Here is a 25,428-nt window from a genome sequence, read left to right as displayed (position 1 = left end):
GGCGACCCGTCCCCGCCTCCCCGCTCGCCGTAGCGCAGCCGGAAGTGCGCGCTGTGCGCGGCCCTTGGAGCAGTGAAGATGCTGGGGGCATGGCGGGCCGCGCCGCGGCTACGGCTCCGCGCCCGCTTTGGGCCTGCATGCGGCTGGGCGCGCTCGGCGGCCTCGGAGGCCGACAGCCGGCAGCCTGCGGAGGAGAGCCGGCAGGACTTGCAGTACCGGGACACGGTGCTGCTGCCGCACAGCCGCTTTGCCGCCCAGCTGCCGGGCCGGCTGCAGCCCGACACCGAGCTGGAGATACAGCAGGTGCGGGGCCGGCAGGGCGGGGGTCGGGCCGCAACTTGGGCTGCGACTCCGCCCGGAGCGCGCTTCGTTTTGGTCTGTTTTTAAAGTGCTTCACCACCCGACTTTGGGAAGTGCGCCGACGTGTGACGGTTTGGGTGTTTTCCTCTTGTCTCCGCAGAAAAGTGGTTTCTTGGAGCTGTACTCGTGGCAAAGGCAAAGGAAAGCCAAGCAGGAGTTCTGTCTTCATGATGGACCGCCGTATGCCAATGGAGATCCTCACGTTGGCCATGCTTTAAATAAAGTAAATACCTACTTGTATACATACTGCCGGGGGAAATAAACTCAGAGGGCGGTGAGGCCCTGGCACAGCTGCCCATAGAGCTGTGGTGCCCCATCACTGGAGGCTCTCCAGGCCAGGTTGGATGGGGCCCTGGACAGCTGAGCTGGGGAGGGCAGCCCTGCCCATGGCTGGGGGTGGGGCTGAGTGGGCTTTGAGGTCTCTTCCAATCCAAACCAATCTATGATTCTGTGCTTCTGTTCTGTTTTGAAATGATAAATGCTTCCTGTAACACACTGCGTACTCTCCGTTACCATTTATTATTAATAACCCTTCCAAATGATTGCGCTAATTTTGGTATCCAGGGCTTTTAATTTTCATTTTGTGGGCAAACACAAGTGATACAGTGACAGAGATGCTGTAAGACACCAAGGCATTATGAAGACCCTACCATGACGTAAAGACCATATGCAGTAGTAAAAAGTACCGATGTGCTGAGTGTTCATTTGAGGCTGTTTCTGTAAAACAAGAACGTATTTTTAGAGAAAATCCATTCCTAGATAATATTAAATGCAGCTTGTGTTTGTAATCACACATTTGAGTGAATGTTTGTTTATATTCGTGCACTTCTAACACATTAATACATACACACAGTTATTGTAGTGCATGGTTGAGCTGTGCCTTGGGGTTCTTTTTCTCCTTAGGGTATCTTGCAACCTTGTTGTATTGCATTTGTTCTTTATCTTGGTACCCTCAATAGAACCACTGATGAAATGTTAGTGCCTTTTAAAATAAACATTTCAGTTTCAAATAATGATGCTAAATATGCTTGGTTGTGTTTACATTCCCAATTGAGAGCGGTAGTCTTACAAATGCTACTGAATGAGAAAAAGTAAAATGTTTCCTACAGCTTCTTAAGGTTCTGGTGTAAAAACTTACATTTATGAAAGCCTCTCGTTTTGGTAGGTTGTCACTGATATCAAGAAGCAATAGTGTGCACTAGGCAGACACTGCAGATCCTGCTAAATGCTTGAGAGCAAGTAGGATTTGTTCATTTCAAGTCCTGCAAGTTTATAACTGATCTTTCATTTTTCCAGAATGTGATTTCTTTTGATGGGAGATCTTTGAAGTTCTGCCAAAGTGCAAAAAGATGAGCAAGAAGAATCAGAAACGTGTGGTCTTCAATGTAAATTAATTATGTCCCCTTTAATATTTGTTTTTAATAGAAGGATCTTTAGTCATACTGTCCCGAGTCCACATGGGGAAGCTGCAGTGCTAACTTTCTGTCCTTTCAGATTTTGAAAGACATCACTAATCGTTTCCACATGATGAGAGGCTATAAAGTGCATTATGTGCCAGGATGGGATTGTCATGGATTGCCAATTGAATTGAAGGCATTGTCAGAAATCAAAGGAGCTGAAAATCTATCACCAGTGGAAATTAGACAAAAAGGTAAAGTACTGTTTGCAATATCTATATTTGAAAAGTTGGCTTAAGTATTTCTACGTATTACTCACCATATTTTGAATTTTACGTTTTATATATAGTTTTTGTACTTTACTGTAAGCTGTTAATATCAGGTATTGCTGATACTTTCTAAGGTCACTGTATGTATTTTCTAAGCAGACTGTGTACGATATAATATTAGGAGCAAAATGAATCAACACAGGCTGAATTTGTTGCTGTAATGAATGTGCATAACATTAACCAAGAATTTAAAAATAAAAACAGAAGAACAGAGGGTTTAGTTTCAAAGAATCACGGAATCACAGAATGTCCAGGGTTGGAAGGGACCTCAAGGATCATGAATCTCCAACCACTCTGCCACATGCAGGGCCACCAACCTCCACATTTAATACTAGACCAGGCTGCCCAGGGCCCCATCCAATCTGGCTTTGAACACCTCCAGGGACGAGGCATCCACAACCTCTCTGGGCAGCCTGTTCCAGCACCTCACCACTCTCTCTGTAAAGAACTTCCCCCTGACATCCAATCTAAATCTTCCCTTCCTCAACTTAAAACCATTTCCCCTTGTCCTGCAGTTATCAGCCCTTTCAAAGAGTTGATCCCCTCCTGTTTGTAGGCTCCCTTTAGGTATTGAAAGACTGCAATGAAGTTACCCCGCAGCCTTCTTTTCTCCAGGCCGAACAAGCCCAGCTCCCTCAGCCTGTCTTCATAGGGGAGGCGCTCCAGTCCCCTGATCATCTTTGTGGCTCCCCTCTGGATCCTCTCGAACAGCTCTGTGTCTTTCTTGTACAGTTTCCTACTTTACTTAACTGTATCTTTTTGCCTCTTGCAGTTACTTTATGTAAATACTTCTCTGAAATATATCTATTTTAGTTTGATTAATCTATATAATACACATCAGTAGTTAGTGTATAATTTCAGTATGTTCAGCTCAGCCTCTTTTTAAATATGTTAATAGTATATTTTAAATGTTTGTTTATTGACTTTAGTGGATGAGGGAATATAATTAATTGAACTGTACCTTTCAGCTAAAGAATTTGCAGAAAGAGCCATTGAGAAGCAGAAAGCTGCCTTCATTCGATGGGGCATCATGGCAGATTGGGCCAACTGCTATTGTACGTTTGATCCAAAGTATGAAGCTAACCAGCTGAGAGTCTTCCACAAAATGTATGATAAGGTACACTGACTTGCTCATGAAGTATGTCTGTTTTGATTTGTTGTATGACTTTTGAGTCTCTTAACGTTTGTTTTCCTTTCCCTTTCTTCATTAGGGTTTCATTTATCAGGACTATAAACCTGTGTTCTGGTCTCCTTCAGCAAAGTAAGAATCAACTTACTGTTTTGCCTTCTAAATTTTAGCAAGTCTATCAGTAGCTTTTCATGCTCAAGTATATTAATTTATGTTTGTTAACTACCCAGAACAGCGTTGGCTGAAGCAGAGCTTGAATACAACGAGCAGCATGTCAGTCGTTCTGTGTACATGAAATTTCCCCTGCTGAAATCACCACCTAAGCTGGCCTCTGTGATAGGTATGACTTCCGTGCAGATATTTAAGACTGGCAGTTTTTATTTTTATCATAATTGTAAGTAAAGTGCTTCCAATTTACATCTGTAGATGGATCATCTCCTACCAGTGTGCTGGTCTGGACCACACAACCTTGGACTGTGCCTGCGAATCAAGCAGTTTGCTACATGCCAGATGCAGAGTACGTGTGTTTAACTTGATCTCATCATCATTCTTATCAGTATTTATCAGCAAAGTTAAATCATTCTGAACTACCATTACATTTTTTTTAAGGCATCGTTTTTTAAGCGATGCAATTGTAAACCTCATTCTTAGTTCAATTAATACATTAATTTCTGTTTTCATTTCTAGTTAATTCTTCTTTTTGATGCTGTGCTATCTTGAAATTCTTTTGGGATTTAAAAGTGAATTGGATATGTACATCTTAAAAGTCTTTTGCTATATTTTAGACATTATGTTCATGTTTGAACTTTATGATTTTTGTAATTATTAGTATCATAAGTCTATATTTACATTGTAGATATTCAGTTGTGAAGTGTGCAACTACTGGTGAACACTTAATTCTAGCTGCAAATAGAGTTGAATCTACAGCGGCTGTTTTGGACACACAGTTTGAGGTTATATCAACGTGTAAAGGTAGTTTTTAATATTGTTTATATTAAGTAGCTTAGAAATCTTGAAATTTGCTTCTGTTTTGACTTTTTTATATTATGTGAACACGCTTTACTTAAATAGTACAAAGATAGTCTGTCAGACTTGGTATTGGTGTATTGTAGCTGAAATTCTCAGTCATAGATTTGAAATTAAAAAAAAAAAACTTTAAAATTTGGATTCACACTTAAAAAATTTAAACAAAAGGATCAAAATCTTTTTTTTTTTTTTTTTTTTTACTGACTGCAGTTCATCTGTCTTTCAATCCAAGCCAATGAGAACAAGGAACCGGTTACAAGTATGCTTACTGACTGCCTGATTGCTAAACAATATGAAAAGTACTGGAAAAAAATACCTAGTGCAGTGTAACTGCTGGTGATATCTGCCAGTATTGTCATTTAATACACTTCAGTTCTCACTGTGGTACTTTGTTGTCTCAGTGTCTTAAGCCTTTTTCATGAGGATGATTGAGGTGTTTGCACTGAGAAACTAAAGCAGTTAAGTTTGCATCCTGACATACTGCATAGTAATATTTTGTAATAGGCAGACTTCTGAGTAAGTATTTTGAGTTGTTTATTGTGTCATTTATGGATTTTAGTCATTTGCCTGTATGTGTGATTCAGGGAAATACGTGTATCTAAAGGAGGTGAGAAATCTATTTCAGTAACTTTTTATGTTATTCTGCTGTTTTTCCATGCCTTCTTTTTCAGAGATAAAAAGAAATTATCGGTTTCTCCACTTAATAATCTTGTTTTTAGCTGATGATAAAATTAGCTGGATGTGTCTTCCTCACAGGTTCCACCTTTTTGAATCACATGATAGCTTACAATAGTAGTACTGAGCCTTCTTGACAAGAAATAAATCTGTTCCTTATATTTACTCATATTATACCAGTTGTTGTTTGTATTTGTTAGCTTTTGTATTTGTGTGCTAAGCTGTCTGACAGCTAATCTTAAACATACTCCCTCTAGGGGAAAAAAATGGTCAACAAAGGTGGTTTTGTAGCATGAAGGATTGTTCAAGCTCTGATGCTGGATTTTCAGCTAGGCATTAGCACTAAGATTTTGTGTTTGTTTTTTTTTAATTTTAAATTGTCTGTTACTTCAAGGAAAAAAGTGTGCAAAATTAAAAATACAGAGGATTTGAAAGCATTTGGGTGGGAACCTACGAATAAGATAAAATAGCAGTACCTATGGAAACTATCCTGTGCATACAGTCATTTGTTCCATTTCTGCTGTCTGGTAAGAAGCTGAATCTGTGAATTGCTTCTCTGCTTTCTCCATTGTTCCTGTTTGTTTTACCCTAGGTGAAGACTTAGCTGATGGTTCTTGTGCTCATCCCACAATTCCTGGCAGAGTATCTCCTCTGTTACCTGCAAATCATGTGACAATGGCAAAAGGAACAGGATTAGTTCACACAGCCCCAGCTCATGGTATGGAAGACTACAGCGTAGCTTCTCACCATCAACTACCCACGGTATACTTGATTATTTCATCTTTTGCTCTTGATTTCCTGCAGCTGTTAGTTAACTGTTTATTTGAAAAATCATTCAAATACTAACCAATGACTTGATGGAAGATAATTGTAGTATTTTTGCAAACATTGTGGGGCTTGCTGCTTCTTATGTCAAATTAACTTGTCTGAAGGTAAACTACTAAGTTGCAGTTTGTTAAACTGAAGCATACTCAAATCTATCATAATTTGCTTCTTGTTAGAAAAGTAGCTACTCGGCAGAGTGCTTAACTCACTTTTGACTACCAAAAAAGTAATTAATAGCCATTTTAGTATTTTATTGACATAATCTGTGTTTTTATTTTTCAGGAATGCCTTGTGGATGAAAGAGGGCATTTTACTGAAGCTGCAGGTCCTGAACTTAAAAACAAGAATGTACTTGAAGAGGGAAACGAAGCTGGTAAGTATCTGATGTTTAGCCATTTATTACTTTATGTGTTACATCCCTGCAGCTGTATCTTGAGGGTTTGTATAAACTGAAGATGTTTTGAATATGGATGAGATGCAAGCACTTCTTTTTATGTGTTCTTTGTGGAAAGGAATTAATTGAAGTTAACGTGAGTGTTGTGGTCAAACCTGATTTTCATCTTGCTTTATTTTTTTCTCCTAGTCATTAAGATGCTTCAAGCAGCAGGGAGTTTGTTAAAAGAGGAGAAATATGTGCATAGCTACCCATATGACTGGAGAACTAAAAAACCAATGATTATTCGTGCCAGCAAGCAGTGGTTTGTAAACACAGCAAATGTAAAGGCTACAGCACAGGTATCTTTGCTTTTCTGTGGGACACTTAAAAGTGGCTGATAATACTTGAAATTGGGAAATGGTCTTGATACAGGTCACTGCAGACCTGTACAGACAATACACAGTTGTCAAGTATTATAAAAACGATTAAGGTTGTCACTTTATTTTTTGTCAATATTGCTATAATTCAGGATGAAAATAATGACTTATAAGTTTGTTCACTGTGTTTACAGGAGATATACTGAAATATTTTCCCAAAAATGTTTTTTATGCTGTCTCTTCTGATCTGACCTTGAAACATAGTATTTTTATCACTGGTAAAGTTAGCTTTGTTATTACAGTAGTCTTGCAAGGTAAAATGCCTTTGTTTGATCATCTATTCATTCTGCCATAGTCCTATTTTAAATCACTTTAAAATATTTTATTTTTTTAAATGCAGTGCTCTTTAAAATTATGTACATCTGCACAGAAAACTCCAACCAGTGCATTAAGCTGTCTTGGGTAATAGTGATTTTGCTCTAATTAGGGCATGAGCTGTTTATTCCATATTCATCCTTTTTCTAGAAAGAATTAAAATAAGCCAGTTATTCAGAAGGGTGGGGAGTGAGTGGTTACCCACACTCTGTAATATACAGATAATGTGTGTCAAGATGTAGTTTCGAAGCAAAGATGCTGAAGTTATTTTTAACTCATGTAGGGTATGTCTGTTAGAGAATCAGAGCTGGCAAAAAATATATATATATATTAGTTGCTCTGGGACGTGACTTGGAGGTAACCTGATAGTGGCCTTTCAGTATTTAAAGGGGAGCTTCAGGAAAGAAGAAAACAGACTCTTTGTCTGTTGTGATAGAACAAGGGAAAATGGTTTCAAGCTTAAAGGTGGTAGTTGTAGATTAGATGTAAGGAAAAAGTCTTATACGGTGTGGGTGGTGAGGCATTGGAAGAGGTTGCCCAAAGATGTGGTTGATGTCCTGTACCTGGAGACTTTCAAGGCAAGGCTGGATGCGGCTCTGTGCAACCTTACTGAGCTGTCAATGTCCTGTTCATTGCAGGGGTGTTGGACTAAATGACCTTTCAAGGTCCTTTCCAACTCTAAGGATTCTGTGATTCTATGTTAGACTAGGTATTGTATGTGAGTGAGGAACACTGTGTGTCCGAATGCTGAATTTTGTCCATCAATTTATTGTCTACTTTATAGGAAGTGCTAAAAAAAGTGAAAATTATTCCTACATCTGCAGTGAGCAGGATGCTTGAAATGCTGGACAGAAGGACATTTTGGTGTATATCACGGCAAAGATGTTGGGGTGTTCCTATTCCTGTTTTTTATCAGAAGGACACGGGAGAAAGCCTGATAAACAGGTATTCCTCTAACTCTATACTGAGAAATGAAGAAATGAAGTCTGTTCTATCGGAATTATACACTATTATAAAACTTATGATAACTATTCCAGTATAAATATATGTTCTTTCTTGCAATTGTTTATACACACACATAATTTAACTATAAATTAAGACAGTCAGAAACTCATTAATGAAGGTGACTTTTTATGTAAGTAGCAAGAATCAATTAACTTAGATACTTAAGTTATCTGAAGAGTCTCCTTTATAGTAAAACTGCTACTTTCATCCTTCTTCAAGTTAAATGAGATGGCAGTAGTCACTGACTTCTACATTTAAGCAAAGAATGAAATGCAAGTTGTGACTAGAATAGATCCTAACTATAATCTTAGCACTAAACATTGAATAATACTGATATTTTGACAGAATAACTATTTGAAATTCACTAACTGGTAATGAGAAATCTGAAGTAGAATAACCTAATTGGTTGGAGAATAAATAACTACACTTAGTTTTAAAGTAAAATGAGTGGTTTTGAAGAGTCAGCTTTAGTAATGGGAGTGAGTGAACTCTGGGTGTATAATTTGGTAGGTCTAGAGCTTCAGGTGCCTTTTTCTGCCATCTTTTGTCAACAGTGCCCAGTTATTGCAAACATTGAATTTCAGGAATTCCAAACAGTGTAATGCAGAAGGAATCCAGCTGTGCTTTAAAAAAAGGAAACCTCGGCCACATACGGTCCTTTTTGTCTTTTAAGAATTAATAGGCTACTGCTTTTACTCCTTTGGGCAGCAGAGGGGTATTCAACTGTGAGCACCCTCTAACAGGTCATTTCATAAAAATAGTATGATAGAGTTCTATATTCACTGTTTATTTCTATAATTGTTTTCTGCCTTATTGTATGCTAGTAGAACAACTCCATTTTATACTTTTTATGCATTTTAACTTCAGAAATGTTTGTGTAAATTCAGTATGGACAGTGAGATTACACAGCTGAAGACAAACTTAAATTGCGTTGCAGAACTTTCTTTATTTTGCTGATGAATAAATATTCCAGAAATCGTCCAGCTTGTTTTCCAGAAGCTAGACTGAGCATGTAAATGTAATAGCTAGTGAGACTTGGGGTGTAGGCAGTAGGGAATGGACTTTAAGCAGCCAGTCCTTAGCTTTACCTGGTGTGACTGGGTGTGTAGGTGCACAGGTAAGTACTTTGCCTCTCACTGTAGGCAATAACTGGGACAAATGACTACAATAACTGTAGTCATTTATAGTACTTGAGTAATGCTGAGGCACGTCAGGAAATATGGAGGCTTTGTGGAATGTGAAATCATTTTACCTGCAGAAACTGTTGCTATATCTTAATATATTTTTGGTGTGAACATATAAGTATTCCTCAAAAATAGCATTACAGTCCATTTGCAGAGTAGGCTTGAGTGTGTTCCTTGTGCTTGCTAAAAGTTGTTACAAATGTGCTTTTAAAACAAACTCGAGTATAACGAAATACAGTTCAGCAGCTGGCAGTCAGACATGAGGGGCACTGTGAAGAAATTTCTCCTTCAGCAGTTAAAGGAGCTGATCCAGTATGACAGTCCTACTTGGTACAGAGAACATTTGAAAGGTGAGATGTAAGGGAATTCTTTTGAGATACAGGAAAGTTATCCTGAAAATCAATAAAATACGTGTCTTCTGGAAATGCTTGAGCTGTGTGAGAAGATTCCAGGAGTTGTGTATGTGCCCATGAGGGCATTTTGGTGTGACAGGCTTTGCAGTTGGTTAATGGCTCTTCCCTTTGTGTGTGGGTGTTGGCCCAGCAGTCGCACATGGTGAATGAGCAAAAGGATACAATGGCGTGTTCAATCAGCTTTCTTCAAGGTGGGAAAAAGAGACTTATCCAATATGCTTGCAAAATTAGATTTATTTAATTCAATTGACAGCTTCTGATGCTCAGTTCTCCTTACTTCTAAAATGTTTTACAGTAGAGGTGAAGTTTTCAAAGTAAAATATGAAACTCTCATTAAAGATTTAAAGCAGACTTTTAATAGCAGACCTTGGCAGTCAAAGTAGGAAAAGTGCACAGAATATTGGCCTATAGAAATGACAGGCACATTTTGAAAGCAGTCTGTCAATTCATAGGTCATTTTCCTGGACACCAGTTCTTACTGAAGTAAATACAGAAACCTAAATATTGCATTGCATTTGCATTGTCATGTTGAAAATAGGCTGCTGACATATTTCCACCTCTTGAGAAGTTTTGTCTGTAGATTGTGCAAATAATTCAATATCGTTTATACACCAATAAATAATAACTTACATTTCAAAACTCAGGCTGTTTTCAAATCTTGAACACTGGATAGATGTAATTCCAGTAGCAGCTGATCCGGAGTCTTTGAGCCACTATCAAAAGTAACAGCATCTCCACTGGAAGTCAGTGTAGTCCACATGGAGTTGCTGTTACATATGAGAGCACCAGTGGTCTGTCTTGAATGATCCTGTCTATGCATTATCAACTGTAATAAAATAAAAAATAATTTTAAAAAAGATATTGGGGAAAAAAGATGCCTAAAAGAAACTGCTGGGGGCTCCTCTGTAAGTCAGACTGCATGAATTTGTCATGTGGAAGTTTGTAGGAAACTCCTCTTTCAAGATAGAACTGCTGGTCCCAAACAGACACATACAATCATTAGTGACTGCAAAATATTCTTTCTGACTTAAAAGCTGAAAGCTAGATTGTAATCTTTTATGCATCAGGTTTGATGCCAGATCTCCCTATGAGTCTTGTTGTTTGCTGCCGTGGCCCCACATAGTCCTTAAATAGATTTGAATTTATGATACTGTTGTCTAAGATTATAAATTTAATGCTCTGCTGAAGGCTAAGTTCTTTTTGTAGAGTACACCTCGTCACATTACAATCAGAAATTAAGTAACAATTATAATGATAAAAACCTAAAAGAGAGAAAACATTTTTTAATATTGCAATTTCTAGTAAGAATTAGGAGAATGTAGAAAGATGAGTGTGGTTTTTTTTGTTTTTTTTTTTTTTCTGGAAAAATGACTAAGTAGAATAAATGTCCAAATAAACAAACTTTCTCAACTTTCTATATGTAATCATTTTCTTGAGGAAAATATTCTGATTTGAGGAAATTGTGTAACTTGAAGAGGAGAGAAATAGATGCAAAAGTAAAACCAGAGTTTTGTAGTTCTAGACCAGGAAATAAATGTGAGATGCACACTTTATTTTTATCTCGTGAATTAGCTTGTTAATTTTACAAATACCCTGTTCAGATAATAATAATTGCAGTTTTGCCAATAAATATTGCAAAAGTTGTTACAGTGACAGAACTCTTGTCCCCCACTCTGTGCCTTTGATTTGCAACTAACTTCCATTTCTAACACGCACACACAAAACAAACAGGAAAGAAAACCAACCCATTTTGGATATAGATCTACTGTGCATTCTAATTAGCTTTTTAAAACATTGAATGTCTCCATTAGCTGCAAACAATAGCAACTTACCATAACCTACATACTTACTGCTGAAGTATCACAATTCATGGTAGAAAGAAGATAAGTTGTCTTCTTTACTGCTGTTGAAAAGAGGTCGAGAGACCATCGAGAACTGTATTCTTCTCCTGTCTATATCTTAATGCTGCCTAATTTCTGTTAACACATTAAATAAGTGTTCAGCATAATCAATATCAGACTTGAGAGTGATTGGCTGGTGTCGTGGTAGCGTGAATTGCCGTAGGAGTTTCAGTGTTAAAAACGTAGCGAATGACACGTAACGCAAGTTCTTCCAGATACCGTGTATGAATACAGGGCAAAGTTTTACAATGGTGTTTATTGCTAACTCTGGGAATTACCATGCTCACGCTGAAGCTCACAGATTATAAAGTGATGAGTAGTTATTTGAGGAAGGTGGTTTTCTCTTGGACCCTTCACAAATGTACTTTGCCATAATCTTCCTCCTTCCATTACTGATAACTTAAATATATTCATTTTTCTCTCATCTGGTAACAGTTAATGCTAAGGATCCTACAAAAAGATTAGAGTGACTGGGTGGGGTTGGTTTTTTGTCAGGGTTTTCTTTGAAAATGTAGGAGAGAAAAGTTTTTGTGAAATTACATCCTCAAAGTCTTAATTATGCCCTCTTCAAAATACCTGATTGGATGATTGTTAATGCTTATGTATTTTCTGTAGGGAAATGACATAATAGAAAAAAATTGCACTGCCAAAATGTTTACTACTTGATTTGAAACCATGATAGAACTTCCAAAATGTTGGTCAATAGCGAGTTGACCTGACGGTTATGGAGTCCTTATTTGTTGTAGGGGATGCATAGCACAAATTGGACCTTCTCATACTTGTCTGAGAACTTTCATGTACAGCATGATGGTGTCTGTTAGTTCATGAAAAAAATGTCTTTTAAATTATTTCATAAATAAACACTGCAAGCTTTTACATTGCACAGCGATACACTTGAAGCAAGCTTAGTTCCTGTTATGTAGAATGTTTTGTAGAAATGGTGTATCTGTGATGGTAGATAGCTGTTGTGTGGTGTTAGCAGCTGCACTTAGGGTAAGTGAAAGCAGTCATTTTATAGTGGTTCCATAAGGGAGATTGATAGCAAAATCGTACTTCCTTCTTGTGCCTCCCCCTGCTGCTGATGAGGAGAGCAGTTTCTCTTCTCTACAGGTGATACAATTTGCACTACCACAGCGTTTCTGTCCCAGTTGTCCCCTCCTTAAATTCTCCAAATATTTGTGTGATAGACCATTATGTCCTCTGCTGAGGAGAGATGGGTAGCAACACAGTTTTGACAGCAGCAAACAGTAGGGTGTATTTCACGTTTCCCTCCCTCAAAAAGTTTTTATTCAGACGCTGCTGGTGTAAATCATTACCCTACATAATTCCTAAAGAACAAGCACTGCACAGAAATGTACTGAACACGACAGGCCTGCCCACGTTAACGAATAACCATCAGTCTTCCTTAAGACTGTCCAATTAGTTTGCTTGTTTGCTCTGAAGCTGGAGGAGCTTGAGAGATTCAAAACTGAGTGCAGACTTAGAGCAGCTTTGGCAAATCTACTTTTGTCATTGAAATCCCTCATTTGGAAGCTTTCTTTTTTTTTCTTCCCCTCTTGATTTCTGTAGAACTCTGGGGTAAATCTATAGTTGCAATGTCAGAAAACTCTGAATCACAGAATAATTCCAAGTTGGAAGAGACCTACAAGGAACATCGAGTCCAACTCCTGGTTCCACACAGGAACACCCGAAAATCAAACCCTGTATCTGAGTGGTAGTGCTTCAGGCTGTACCTCCTTTACTTAAAGCCTAGAATTGGTCAGATGTTTGGCAAACTGATTTCTGCTGTCACTGAACTATCTTTTCTTGAGAGCTCTCTGAATTTGTGGATTTAGCCTGAAGGAGGCAAAGCATAAGGGATGCTTGCTGCCTAGCTTCCAGGGAGTGTACCAGAGCTAGAGTTGTTTGCATTTGTCTTTGAGAGGTAACACTTCACAGCTGGAAGTACAGACAAATAAACCTCTATGCAAATATTTCTGAAAGGAAAAGATAGCAGTCAGAAATGGAGCTTCTAAATGCTGTTTTACCAAGATAAATAGCAGGTGCATTACCAAGTCATTGCCATTTTGAAAGTGTTACTGGTTAGTGTGTTAGTGTGTCCTCTGTTGTTCTATGTGAATTTACTTTGTAAAGACCACCATAGGTCTGGCATTGCAGTTTTATCCCCACAGTCAATAGTCAAATCATGTTTTCTTACCTTCTTACCTTGTGATGTTACTATGTAATAATTTGTTTTACAACTTCTTGGAGAACTTAGGTCTTCATGCTTAAACTTTGTAAGAGCCAAGTAAATGTTGTAGTGATATAGCTCAGCTTAATAGCAGTGCAGAGAAAAAACATGCTGATGTCCAAATAGAATACTAAGCACTGACTCTAAGGAAGTTAGATCATCAGCCTTTTGTATTTTCAAGAGAATTGTGCCAGGTGTTTATTTGTCCCCCTTTTGCAACACCTTGTCAAGATGTCATTAATTGTTCAACTTGAGAAGTGAGGAATTAAAAACTTACCTCTGATAGTTAGGTAACACGGTGCTTTTAGTTTGATATTTTTGAGTCAGGATGATCTGCTGTATTCCTTTAAATACAGCTGAAGTTTTAAAAATTACCTCTTCATTAAATGCTCTATGAATCAGGAAGACTAAGTGCAGTTTTTTGTTTGTTAAGCTGTCTCAGTGTATGTCTAAATTTGGCATTAAATGATGTCAAAAATTAATTCAACACCTTACCTACTGTGGACAACAACTGAATGTGTCATTTTGAATGTCTTTTTCCCTGCTAACCCAGTGAAACAATCACAGATATCATCAAAATAGTGGAGCAGCAAGGAACAGATGCGTGGTGGACCCTTCCTATTGAACAACTGTTATCAAAAGAGGCTGTAGCAAAGGTAATTTTTGACTTAAATACAGCAAGTGGATGATATGGTTCAGCAGTGGGAAGTAATTAAAAATATACATTTTCATGATTGTTTTTAATTTTCTACCTTTATGAGAACATATTTTATGAAAGGAACATTCAGAAAGCGATACCTGAATATGGTAAAACTCAGATTTGTGCTGTTAATTCAGGTCCTAGATCTCCATTCTCCTCTTCTTAGATGGAGAGGAAACTAACATTCTAATTAACTAAACTATCAGCACAAATATATATTGAGTCTTTGCCATTAAAATAAATCTGAATTTATATTTAGTTCTTCCCGTTTTTGTATTGTTCCCTTTACAATTGTATTAGAAAGCAAACAGAAACTGTAGCGTTACTGTGCCATCTCAGTTTTTTTGGTAATTCTCCTTTCTCTGTTTGGGTTTTTATCAGAAATTATGTATCTGAATTATTCTGTGTTTTTTCATGGAGTTTGGTAGCATAACCTGTGCAGAACTGGTCCAGAAACCAAATGTATTTTGTTTCTGGCTGTGAAAAGCATTGATGATATGATGTATTCGATTTGCATTTCTTAACAAGTGTTTTGTTTTTTTTTTTCCCAATAGGCTGGTGGTCATGATGTTTTGGATTATGTCAAGGGGCAGGATGTCCTAGACATCTGGTTTGATAGTGGAACTTCCTGGGCTCATGTTTTGGAAGGTACAGAATGAATGTGTTCATCTTTCTTTTATAATATTTGGAGAACAAAATGTAACTGTTTTGCATGATGCACTTGGTATAAACAAAGCTGAGTCAGATAATGCAAGCAGCAAACTGGTTTTGACCTCCTTCAAAGCTGCATAAAGAGGAAAGTTCCATGTTAGCAAGCTCATATTCAGTGTAGTTGAAGGTGCCATTGATTTTTAGAATACATTATTTGGTCTGATCCTGTCATGTGTCATACAACATATCTCCTAATGTATTTGTTCGTGGTATAGAATTTCATGGCACAGATAGCCAAAGCATTTTGCTGCTAGCTGGTAGCTTTTAAATTATTTTTCAGTTAATAAATGTCAGTTTGTGCCAGGGGATTGCATTTGAAAAAGACCAAAATTGAAATCAGTTGCAGAATCAAAGAAAGTTCAACAATGTAGGCATAGAGTAGTACTTCATTCCTGATTACTTTCAGTAACTAAAGCAGTATATTGTTGCTTAGAATATTCTGTTGGCTATACGTTGCTGTCTGTAGTTCCAGCTGTCAGTATTTGCTACCCAGCAGGTCTGCTGTAAGTGAGAAAATATAGAAAAGATTATAGAAAAATAGGCAGTAATTCTGTGTTCAATTCAGGTAATATACACAACACAGTGTGTATCTAGCTATCTACCCGTGTAAAACACACTGTTTGCCTGGAAGATAGTCCAAAGTCAGGAGTCCTTTCTAGAGGAGGAGTCTGATCCCATGCATTGAGTCTGGACTTTAAACTCAGTACACAATTACGTGATAACAATCTTGTTGAATTATAAAACACGTTAGTACCAGAGGTTTTATTTCATAGCAACGCGGTCAGGCAACAGTACCATCAGCAAACATTCATTTTATAGAAGACCTTTACATACGTTGAAGTTCATTCTCTTTAGAAAAGTTTCTGGCTTGGTTTGATTTTCAGAAGTGTTGAGAAGTAGTGGTATTTTATGTGCACAGTTACATCCTCGCATACTCTGAGGGCTTAACACTTCAGGATGCAAAATCTCTCTCTAATCCTATGTAAAGAAAGGATGCAGTGTTTAATAAATAATAGCGGAATCAGTACCCTTGATTTGCTGTTAATTTGTTTAAGGCTCTCATGGATTCTATAAAATCCACAAATGTTTTGTTTTTCACAATACAGATTTTTTTCTTCATGGTACTCTTAAAGTGTCTCGTATCTATCTGCTCATTTGTTTTCATGAAACTTGCTGGAACTTGGTGTGTGAGGCTGCTCATTTTGCCATGACTGGAGTAATCCAACAGGTTCAAAATTTGGGAATATGACTAACAAGAAAGATGATTTCATAAGCTCTTTACCTTCAGAAATGCTACAAAGGTTGCATTTCCTTTTCTTCTGTTTCCCAGTCACTGACACAGATGTGGAAGTGCAAAGCCAGAGATTCATATAAAATGGCAGATTTAATTTTCCCTTTATGAAGAATGCACTTTGAAAGAGAATTTGTTGAATTAGTAGCTTTGTTTTGTATTTCTCAATGTGCCCCAGATTTTAAAACCTTTTGCAGAACTTCTTCCTATGGAAGTAAAAGCAATTGGCAAAGCTTCCAAACAGACTAATTGGTCAGATTCTTTTTCCCAAATACTTCTAGGGGAAAAAGAAAAAAGGATGTAATCCAGGGAGAAAACCAGAATTGTTTTGAAGAGCTTCCTGCAGCTTAAAGTCATGAAGGCGCACTGGCACGTGGGGGTTGGCATGCTACCTGCAAAGTGCTGTTCATTTTGTGGTAGGAGATCAGTGATAACAGCAGTTATCGCTCACCTTGTGAGGACAGTAATGCAAAGCCATGGTTCTGTTCAAGGGCTGCAACACGTGAGTTATTTCAGGACAACTGGAGGATGGAATGGGTGGCTAAAACCGTGTGACTCACGTTCATAATTGTGGCTTCCTGCATTGAACTCAAGTAACTGAAAACGATAAATTGAGAGTAACCAGCAGGAATAAACAGCTTTACAGACTTCCCTGCCAAGACAAAGCCATGCAGTTCTCCCAAAAATATCACCTCTGTGAGTTGGGGAACTTGGGTACGAGCTTACATAGGATTGAATGTGCTGTGTGTGAGTGAAACACTCATCTAATGAGATTGAGCAATGTGAGCTCCAGAACCAAACTGGGGGTGACTGTGCCATACTGCATGGGCACTGTGACAGTAAGGTGCAACTCACACATTGAGATCAGACACTTAGTTCCTGTAGTCACAGGGCCAAAACTGTACAAGTGTCACTGGATCGTGTGTCAATTCCATCTGAAATAGCTGGCACCATTTGGAGCAGATCCACATCTATGATGTGCTCTGAACCCCCTTCTGATGCTAAGGGTTTCTTGGGGATGCTTTTCGCTTCTCTGTTTGCATAGCACTATTTTCACTGAGCAGTTTACTCTTATGAGATCTCATCCCATGTTTCTCCTGCTGCATGTGCCTCAAGCACTGAAAGAGTTTCCACATTTTTTCATGCAGTGTTAAAATTTCTTTGAATGTTTTATCTATGACTAAGTGCTGCTGTGTTACAAGCAGAGTATTAATACAGTGCATGCCAGAAGGTGTGGTAAAGGCAAAATCTGGTTCTAAAGCATTTGCAGATTTAAAATGCTCTGTTCTGTGATACCTGGGATATTTGCTTTTTTTTTTTTTGTTTGAAGTTCAGATTGTGTTCAGCCTTTTGATAGCACTCATTTCATTAGCTGGTTCCGGAGCATCCCTTTGAGGGACCTCTCTTCTGTCTTAAAGCTGTCCTATAAACCTCATCATTTTCCCCACGGGCAGAGCCATGTGTACTACAAACCTGAAATCAACATTTTTCAAAATGTTCCGTATAAAAATGCACACTGAGCTCCATCTGTGTGTGATCTGCTCTTGGTAAAAGTCACACTGCTTTTCACCCTTAGTTTCACACTGCAGTGATGGTAATTCTCAGCATAACTCTTTCCCTATCTTATTGGCTAATATTTAACTGAATGAATGCGATTATTTTACAGCTTACCTATCTGTGTGCTTAAACTTTTGTGCTGACTGAGAGACTTGAATTTATCTTAGCTGATTCATTCCTGTCATTAAAATACAATACGTTTAATCCAAAAGTCAAAGTCTGTAAGATCAAAGATATGGAATCTTGAAATCCAAACCTGAAGGATCATAAATTGTCATTCTCCTTAATGACCTATGTACTACAATTCAGTGTGAAATAAGTAACTGAAGGCTCCGCTCCTTGCTGAATGCATTCTTCAATTTAGAAAGAAATGTTCATGGTTCTAATTAATTTCTATATATAATCACTGTAACTTTAAAGAAACTGAGGTAGAGGAGCTGCCTGTGCACTTAAAAACCAGGCTTTGTATTTGCAAATCCAGCATATATTTGTATGTTACACAGATGAGACGTTCAGGCCCCCATCAAACTCTCACATTAGCCATCTTGCCACGCGTTTGTGTTCCCATCAAAAAGACCAATACCAATTTACCATCAGTGGTTTGAGCAAAACTCTTCACTTGCCTAAGTTTTAGCTTGTCATTTCCATGAAAAGGTCACTTCTTTACAAGCAACATGTAGTAAACTGACTGTAAAACAAAAGTGTTGCTGCTGCTGTTGGAACAGATTTTCCACTTTCCTTCATAACCACAGGTGTGCTTTTTTCAAGCCTTGTTCTCACAACTCTTTTTGCCGTCTGTTAAGACAAAGACTGATCCCTACTTCTCCTGCTTTTAAAACCCAAACTTTGCGGATTCTTTTGAAGGAATAAACGTGTTAAAAGCCATTCCATCTACCCACACGTTTTCCTTGCGCTAGTTGTAACTGCATGGCCTTGACCTTTGTAATGTTGAACTTCCTTTTATTGCAGGATGGATCTAAATATCGAAACTTCCATTAGGTTAAGCAAATAAATCAAGGGTGGCAGCAGCAGAAAGAAGCATTGTGTGAGGGGTCCTAAGAAGTGGCTAAGAGGAACTATAAGTTAAAAACTGAGCAGAGAAATTTTTGTCTCCGTACGTGGGAATTCCTGTCCCTGCGTTCTTCCACATACAGTGTTGCGCATTTCTAGGCTTTGTGACTTGCGTGTTATGCTGTTCTCTGATAGTGACTTGACTGGAATTGTGTCAGACTAGGAAGGGCTTCTTGAATCAACAGATCTTGCCCCCTTTCATACAGTGACTGAATTTCACCAGAAGGCCATTAAAGCTTTACTGCTCTGTTTCAGCCCTATGGGAAAAGCCAGGCTCTTCCAGAGTCCTCTTTCACACAATATGTTCTCATGTTGCCTCAGTGCTTGTCTGGAATTTGTAACCTTCCTGGCAGGCCAATGACCAGAAATGTAAATTCTGTTACTGGTGAACATCACATAGAGAGCTTCGTGGTCTCTGAAAATCCCTGCTGCATTACACAGGTTAGGCAGTCATTTTACATCTGTGATTTGAATAGCAAGGAATTCCCAGCTGATGGAATGTCAGGTTGCAGCGCAGATGTTTATTAAATGCAAAGTTTGAGATGTTCTCAAACTGAAAATAATTTGACATCTTCTCATGGAGAGCTCTGAGTGTTATAGCTTCCGTTCGAACTTATTATTTTGTTCAGTGAAGAGCAAGTTTGTTTGACAAGTTCTGGATTTCAGCAGCTCTTGGATGTTAGCAAATTTTGCAATACCAGTGCAAAATAATATCATTTGGATAATGTTGTATCTCAAGTTGGTTATTAGGAAACATTTCTTCTCAGGAAGAGTGGTGATGGCACAGGCTGCACAGAGAGGTGGTGCAGTCACTGTCCCTGAAGGTGCTCAAGTGCCCTGGAGATGTGGCTCTGAGGGATGTAGATATGGGCATGGTAGAGGTGGGCTGCTGATTGAACATGATGATCTTAATGGTCTTTTCCAACCTAAATGATTCTATGATTTCATGATTCTGTGTTCAGGTAACTGTGCACAGTTCATAAAAGTAACTAATCTACTGCATTTGAAGAGCAAAATAAGTTCTAGTAATGACTTGCAGAGATTTTCTGTTATTAGTTGTTCAAAGGTACAGGCTGATATTTAAAACAAACTAACAAATAAAAATATTCACAAATCTTCTATTTTTAAAGGCACAGAGCAAAGAGCAGATGTATACCTTGAGGGAAAAGACCAACTGGGAGGCTGGTTTCAATCTTCTCTATTGACAAGTGTGGCAACAAGGAAAAAAGCACCATATAAGTAAGTGCATAGATTGCAAGCACGTTACAAGTTCCTTTATTGAATACTAGGCTTTTGATGGCATAAGAAGAATAGAAATGAAACCATTACTATGTATCTGATTTATGGCTTTGTGTTTTCAGTGTAAAGTTTTCTGCAAGTTAGATTGGAATGGATTTATTGTTTAAAAAATTTCCCTCTTAATAGATGTTTTCTTTCTGAGTTGTTCAGGTTTTATATGCTATTACATTATCAGATACAGGTATTAAAGTCTGTTCTTTTGCTCTCACTGAAACTCCTATAATCAAAGGGATTATTATGGGAGATACAGTATGAAAATCAGTTATGGTCACTAGCAGGTGTGACTGGAACATGTAGCTGTAAGGCATTCAGCATCACCATGTGCGTGGTGTCTCATAGCTGTGACACACTGTCTTGAAGACAGAAAACATAGAGAAGAATAACATGAGTCAATTGCTAAGAGGCTGAGCAACTTTTTAAAAATATGTTGACTTAAATAGTAAATAATATTTTAGTTTTTAATACATCTGAAACATGTGCCCTGGATATCTGTTAACAGGGTGAGATGAAATGAGGAAAATGAACATTTATGCTCTATTTGGATTGGTAGCATGGCATATTCATAGTTGGTTGAACTCTACAGATGAAGCCTCAGACTTACCAATGTAGAAGATTTCTTAGTGTTTTCACCTGTAGATATACCATTAGAAATGTATTCTTAACATAGATTTTTCAGTGATGCTCTTTTGTTCTGTAAAATCTTTTCTTTAGGACTCTGATAGTTCATGGATTTACTCTTGGTGAGAAAGGAGAAAAGATGTCCAAATCCATTGGCAATGTGGTTGACCCTGATGTGGTAATCAATGGAGGTGATGTAAGTCAAACTCTTGAGTTTCCTAGAATTGCAGATACGTGCACAGCGTTGTCAGCGTGGAATTGCAGTGCCCTCTGTGCTGCAGGGCACCTCTACCAGTTTTCCTCTCTGTCTCTACTTAGGATCACACCAAGGACCCCCCGTACGGTGCCGATGTTCTACGCTGGTGGGTGGCTGAATCCAATGTTTTTACTGAGGTGCTGATTGGGCCTGTGGTACTTAATGCTGCCAGAGATGACATCAACAAGGTAAGAACCAAATGTGCTAATACTCCTCATTCTAAGGGCAAGGCCTCTTTATATTTGGGTTGCTGTTGGATAGGTAGAACTCATTGCAAAAGTTTTCGGGTTCAATTTTCTGAACCCACAGGTTCATTTCTTCTCAGGAACCCACAGCAGGTGGGTGTTGCTGTGCTCTTTACGTGTGTGGATCAAAGAGTAAATGTGTGAAGGATAAACACGTGCTTTGTGCAGCAAGCTTAGGTAACCCCCAGTCTTTACAATTTCTACAGGTCCTTTTGGCATATGTTCTTCATGGCATTCTGTAATTACTTAATCAATTTGAAAAGCAACCAGCTTTTATAGGATATTCTCATTCTGTGTTTCATTTAAAGTGCAGAGCATCAGTGTTTAACTTGGCTGCTTTGTTCCTAGCTTCGGAATACACTACGTTTCATGCTGGGAAATATGGCTGGCTTCAATCCAGAAACAGATTCCATCCCTCCTTCAGAGATGTACATAGTAGACCAATACATGCTGCATTTATTGCAAGACTACGGCAGCAAGGTATGAGTAATTTCTATTTAGATGAATATAAGTATGAGTAATGGTTTTGTTTGGCCATAGCTTCTAGAGGAACATGCTTTAAGTGTATGAGCAAATCGTGCATCAGGTGTGCAAATAACAATCACTGAGGCTTTTTTTTTTTTTGAGACACAGTGTGCTTCTTTTAATACTTGTCAGCTTCTAAGAGGAAGGCTTTGATTTTAACATTCTCACCTTGTTTTTGACATTGACCTCTGTCCCAAGGCTTCAAATTAGAAATCTTTAGAAATAGGCTCAGAGCTAAAGAAACAAATCTAACATTTATTCAGAAATCTGCCAGCGTTTAGTAATATATGTTATTTACAGTTATTCTGCTGAATGGGAAAGAACAGACATAATTTCTGATCTCTCCATCTTCTCCCTTAAAATGTGAACTAGAATTATTTCTGTCCTAATTAGTTAGCTGAATTAATACTTTTTCCCTCCAACAATCTTTTGAGGAAAAGATTCTCCCAGACTCCACTTACCACAGTCTGCATTTCAGATTCATTGGGGTGGTCACTGTATGCTGTGTGATGAAAACCAGTGTGCCATTCTTCTCTCTCTGCTCCCTCTCCCAGGTTACAGAAGCATACAAGCAATACGATTACAGCAAAGTTGTTCGATTGTTGCAAGCGTTCTGTTCCAGAAACTTGTCTAACTTTTATTTCAGCATAATCAAAGACAGGTTAGTTCATTACTTCTGCCTTTAAGTCATCGAGGGGAAAAAAAAATAATGAACAGTAGTCCCTTGGAGATGAAGATAGTAACATCATGCAAATGTTGAGTGAATACAGTTCTGGGCTGTGCTGTCATGCACTCATTACTGCAGATGAGAGCTTAGTCACTGTCGGCTGAGTCTTTCTGCAATCAGTGTGCTTCTCTGGTCTGTCCTCTGGGGGCAGTGAATCGTTTTGGAAGGTAATCGAGCATTGTGCACATTGAAACCATGTTTTAAGAAGGGATTTTTGAAGCTGTATTTCTGCCTACAAGTGTGTACATCCGTGGTATTTGTGAGTTTATAGGGAAGGGGCTTTAGCACTTAGCTGGGCAGCCTGACATCTTTTACTGAAGAATCCTAAGGATGTCTCTTTAAGCACTTTAATCTGATATTTAATTTAATTTGATTAATTTAATCTGATATCTTTATAAGTTTGAAAGGGCTGTGTAGGGAAGGGAATTGTACTGATTGGGGGTTACAGTGATTTTTAGTTTCCAGAATGTACCTAAAGCAAGGGGAAAAAAAATCCTAGCCCTAAAATTTATAGGTGAACTATAACAAAGGGCTAGTGGAGATGCAGGCTCACCTCCCTGAGAAAAGATTCTTTTCTATACAGTGAAGTCAATTAACATGTAATTTACAAAGCTTTCCTGTGACAAAATGTGGCTGAAAACACAAAAACTTTTGTACCCTTATCGCTTTACTTGTAAATCAAGAATTAGGAAGAGCTTTCCTGCTACACACTAGGTCGGACTTCTGTACTTTCAAGCTTCGTTCCATTTAAAGTATGATTCTTGACTAATAACATTAACTTGGAAGTACAAAGATAATACTTAGCACTTTCATCTCTTGCAGGCTCTACTGCGAAGAAGAAAAAGATCCTAAGCGTCGTTCATGCCAAACTGTGCTAGCAGAGGCATTAGATGTAGTAGTTCGATCCTTTGCACCAATTCTTCCTCACTTAGCAGAGGAGGTTTTCCAGCACCTCCCTTACAAGAAAGGTAAAGCGCATGTCCTATCTAAGGACTTCTTCTAATGTGCTGTTGAACTGCATAGTTGAAAGGAATACAAATACAGAGATAAGCCATTCTTCTTTATTTATTTTTGTTCACTTAAACACTTACTTAAATAGAAAGACACTTAACTAAAATTTCCTTTGCTTTGCTCTCAAGACTCAGAGGGTGTGTTTCGTACTGGCTGGATTAATGCAAGCTCAGGGTGGAAGAAACCTGGGATTGAGGAAGCAATAGAAGGTGCATGTGCAATGAGAGACTCTTTCCTTGGGTCCATCTCTGGCAAGAATCCTTTGGAATATGAAGTCATCATTGTAATTGAGCCTGGATTGCTATTTGAATTAATGGAGGTAAAAAATGCAACTAAAAATTAGAGCTGTCTGTGCAAAAAAAAAAAAAAAAAGCTGATTTCTGTAAACTTGTTTCTGCTTCAGTATGTGGCTCTGTTGTACTCACCATAAAAAAAAAAAATACACAACCTAGCTGAGGTTGGGACTCCTGGAGATGATACAGCCCAATGTTTCATACAAGCAAACTTTGTGCTCTCTTCCTGACAAGACTATGACAGCTATTGCAATCACACAGCAATTCTTTTTTTGTTTGTTTTTTTTGTTTAACCTTTGATAGCAAGAGGATGCTGAGGAGCAAACCCAGGTCTGAAAATTAACTCTCTTCCACAGGCACTGCAGGCTGAAGAATCTTCGAGAGTGTCACAGCTGAATGAAATAATGATGGCTTCTCAAACAACTCTGTTGAGTGAGATACCTAAAGAAACACCTGCAGATGCAAACATTGTCACAGGGAACTTTTTGATTAACTTAGAAGGTAAGAAAACCAGTCCAGGTCTGCTTCTGTGCTAAGCCATATTTATTTATTACTGTACTATAACCTATTTGATCCTTCCCTTCATCCATAGGATGGAATATGCTAACTACACCTGTGTGTAGAGGACCTCAGCAATGTTTTCTTTAACAGGTGGAGATATTCGTGAAGAATCTTCATATAAAGTCATAGCCCTACCCACTGCCAAAGCAAAATGCCCTCGCTGCAGAAGGTACACTGCAGATTCCTCAAGCACTCCTTGCCCGCGCTGCCTCAAAGTCATTGCTGGAAAAGGAAGCACATGAGGATTAAGTGCCTACGTGCAGGCTGCTCTAACATACTAAATAATTGAAAGGTGTAAAAGCAGCGGTCAGGCAACAGGTCTTGGAACCTTGAAACCTCAGAACCACTGCTACTGAACCCCCAGCTGGAGCAGAATTTATGTGCTTTGGGTGGAACTATATGTATATATTCAACTGTATATGAATTTTCTGCTTAATAAAAATGATGGTTCAAGAAAACTGATTTACTTGTTTTAGTAATCCATCTTCTCTAAATCACAGAGTTGTAGGGGTTGGAAGGGACCTCTAGAGATCATTGAGACCAACCCCCCTGCCAAAGCAGGTTCCCTACACCAGGTCGCACAGGTAGGCGTCCAGGCGAGACTTGAATATCTCCAGAGAAGGAGACTCCACAACCTCCCTGGGCAGCCTGTTCCAGTGCTCCGTCACCCTCACCGTGAAGAAGTTCTTGCGCACATTCGTGCGAAACTTCCTGTGCTGCAGCTTATGTCCGTTTCCCCTCGTCCTGTCTCCACGTACCACTGAAAAGAGACTGGCCTCACCGCTATGGCCGCCACACCTCAGATATTTATAAACCTGGATCAGGTCCCCTCTCAGTCTTCTTTTCTCAAGGCTAAACAGACCCAGTTCACTTAGCCTTTCTTCATAGGGGAGATGCTCCAGGCCCTTCACCATCTTTGTGGCCCTCCGCTGGACTCTTTCCAAGAGATCCCTGTCTTTTT

The 25,428-nt window shown here is 38.6% G+C and overlaps 1 protein-coding gene across 1 annotated transcript; it reads left to right on the top strand.

Annotated features, from left to right (window-relative positions):
• The first annotated feature begins 27 nt into the window (after positions 1-27).
• IARS2 (isoleucyl-tRNA synthetase 2, mitochondrial) lies at positions 28-24,929 on the top strand. The gene is made up of 23 exons (XM_010706804.2): positions 28-303; positions 461-583; positions 1,855-2,011; positions 3,055-3,203; positions 3,298-3,347; positions 3,446-3,555; positions 3,642-3,732; positions 4,072-4,187; positions 5,509-5,678; positions 6,024-6,114; positions 6,325-6,476; positions 7,654-7,814; positions 14,156-14,258; positions 14,857-14,950; positions 20,063-20,171; positions 20,943-21,045; positions 21,168-21,293; positions 21,699-21,830; positions 22,430-22,536; positions 23,425-23,570; positions 23,742-23,932; positions 24,263-24,407; positions 24,558-24,929. The coding sequence occupies exons 1-23, from the start codon at positions 79-81 to the stop codon at positions 24,707-24,709; spliced, it is 3,003 nt and encodes a 1,000-aa protein (XP_010705106.2). The 5' UTR covers positions 28-78; the 3' UTR covers positions 24,710-24,929.
• The last annotated feature ends 499 nt before the right edge of the window (positions 24,930-25,428 follow it).

The sequence above is a fragment of the Meleagris gallopavo genome, chromosome 2 (assembly GCF_905368555.1).
Source record: "Meleagris gallopavo chromosome 2, MGAL_WU_HG_1.1, whole genome shotgun sequence".
Taxonomy (NCBI): domain Eukaryota; kingdom Metazoa; phylum Chordata; class Aves; order Galliformes; family Phasianidae; genus Meleagris; species Meleagris gallopavo.
Note: the sequence above shows the minus strand (reverse complement) of the source record. Positions and strands in the feature narration are given on the sequence as shown.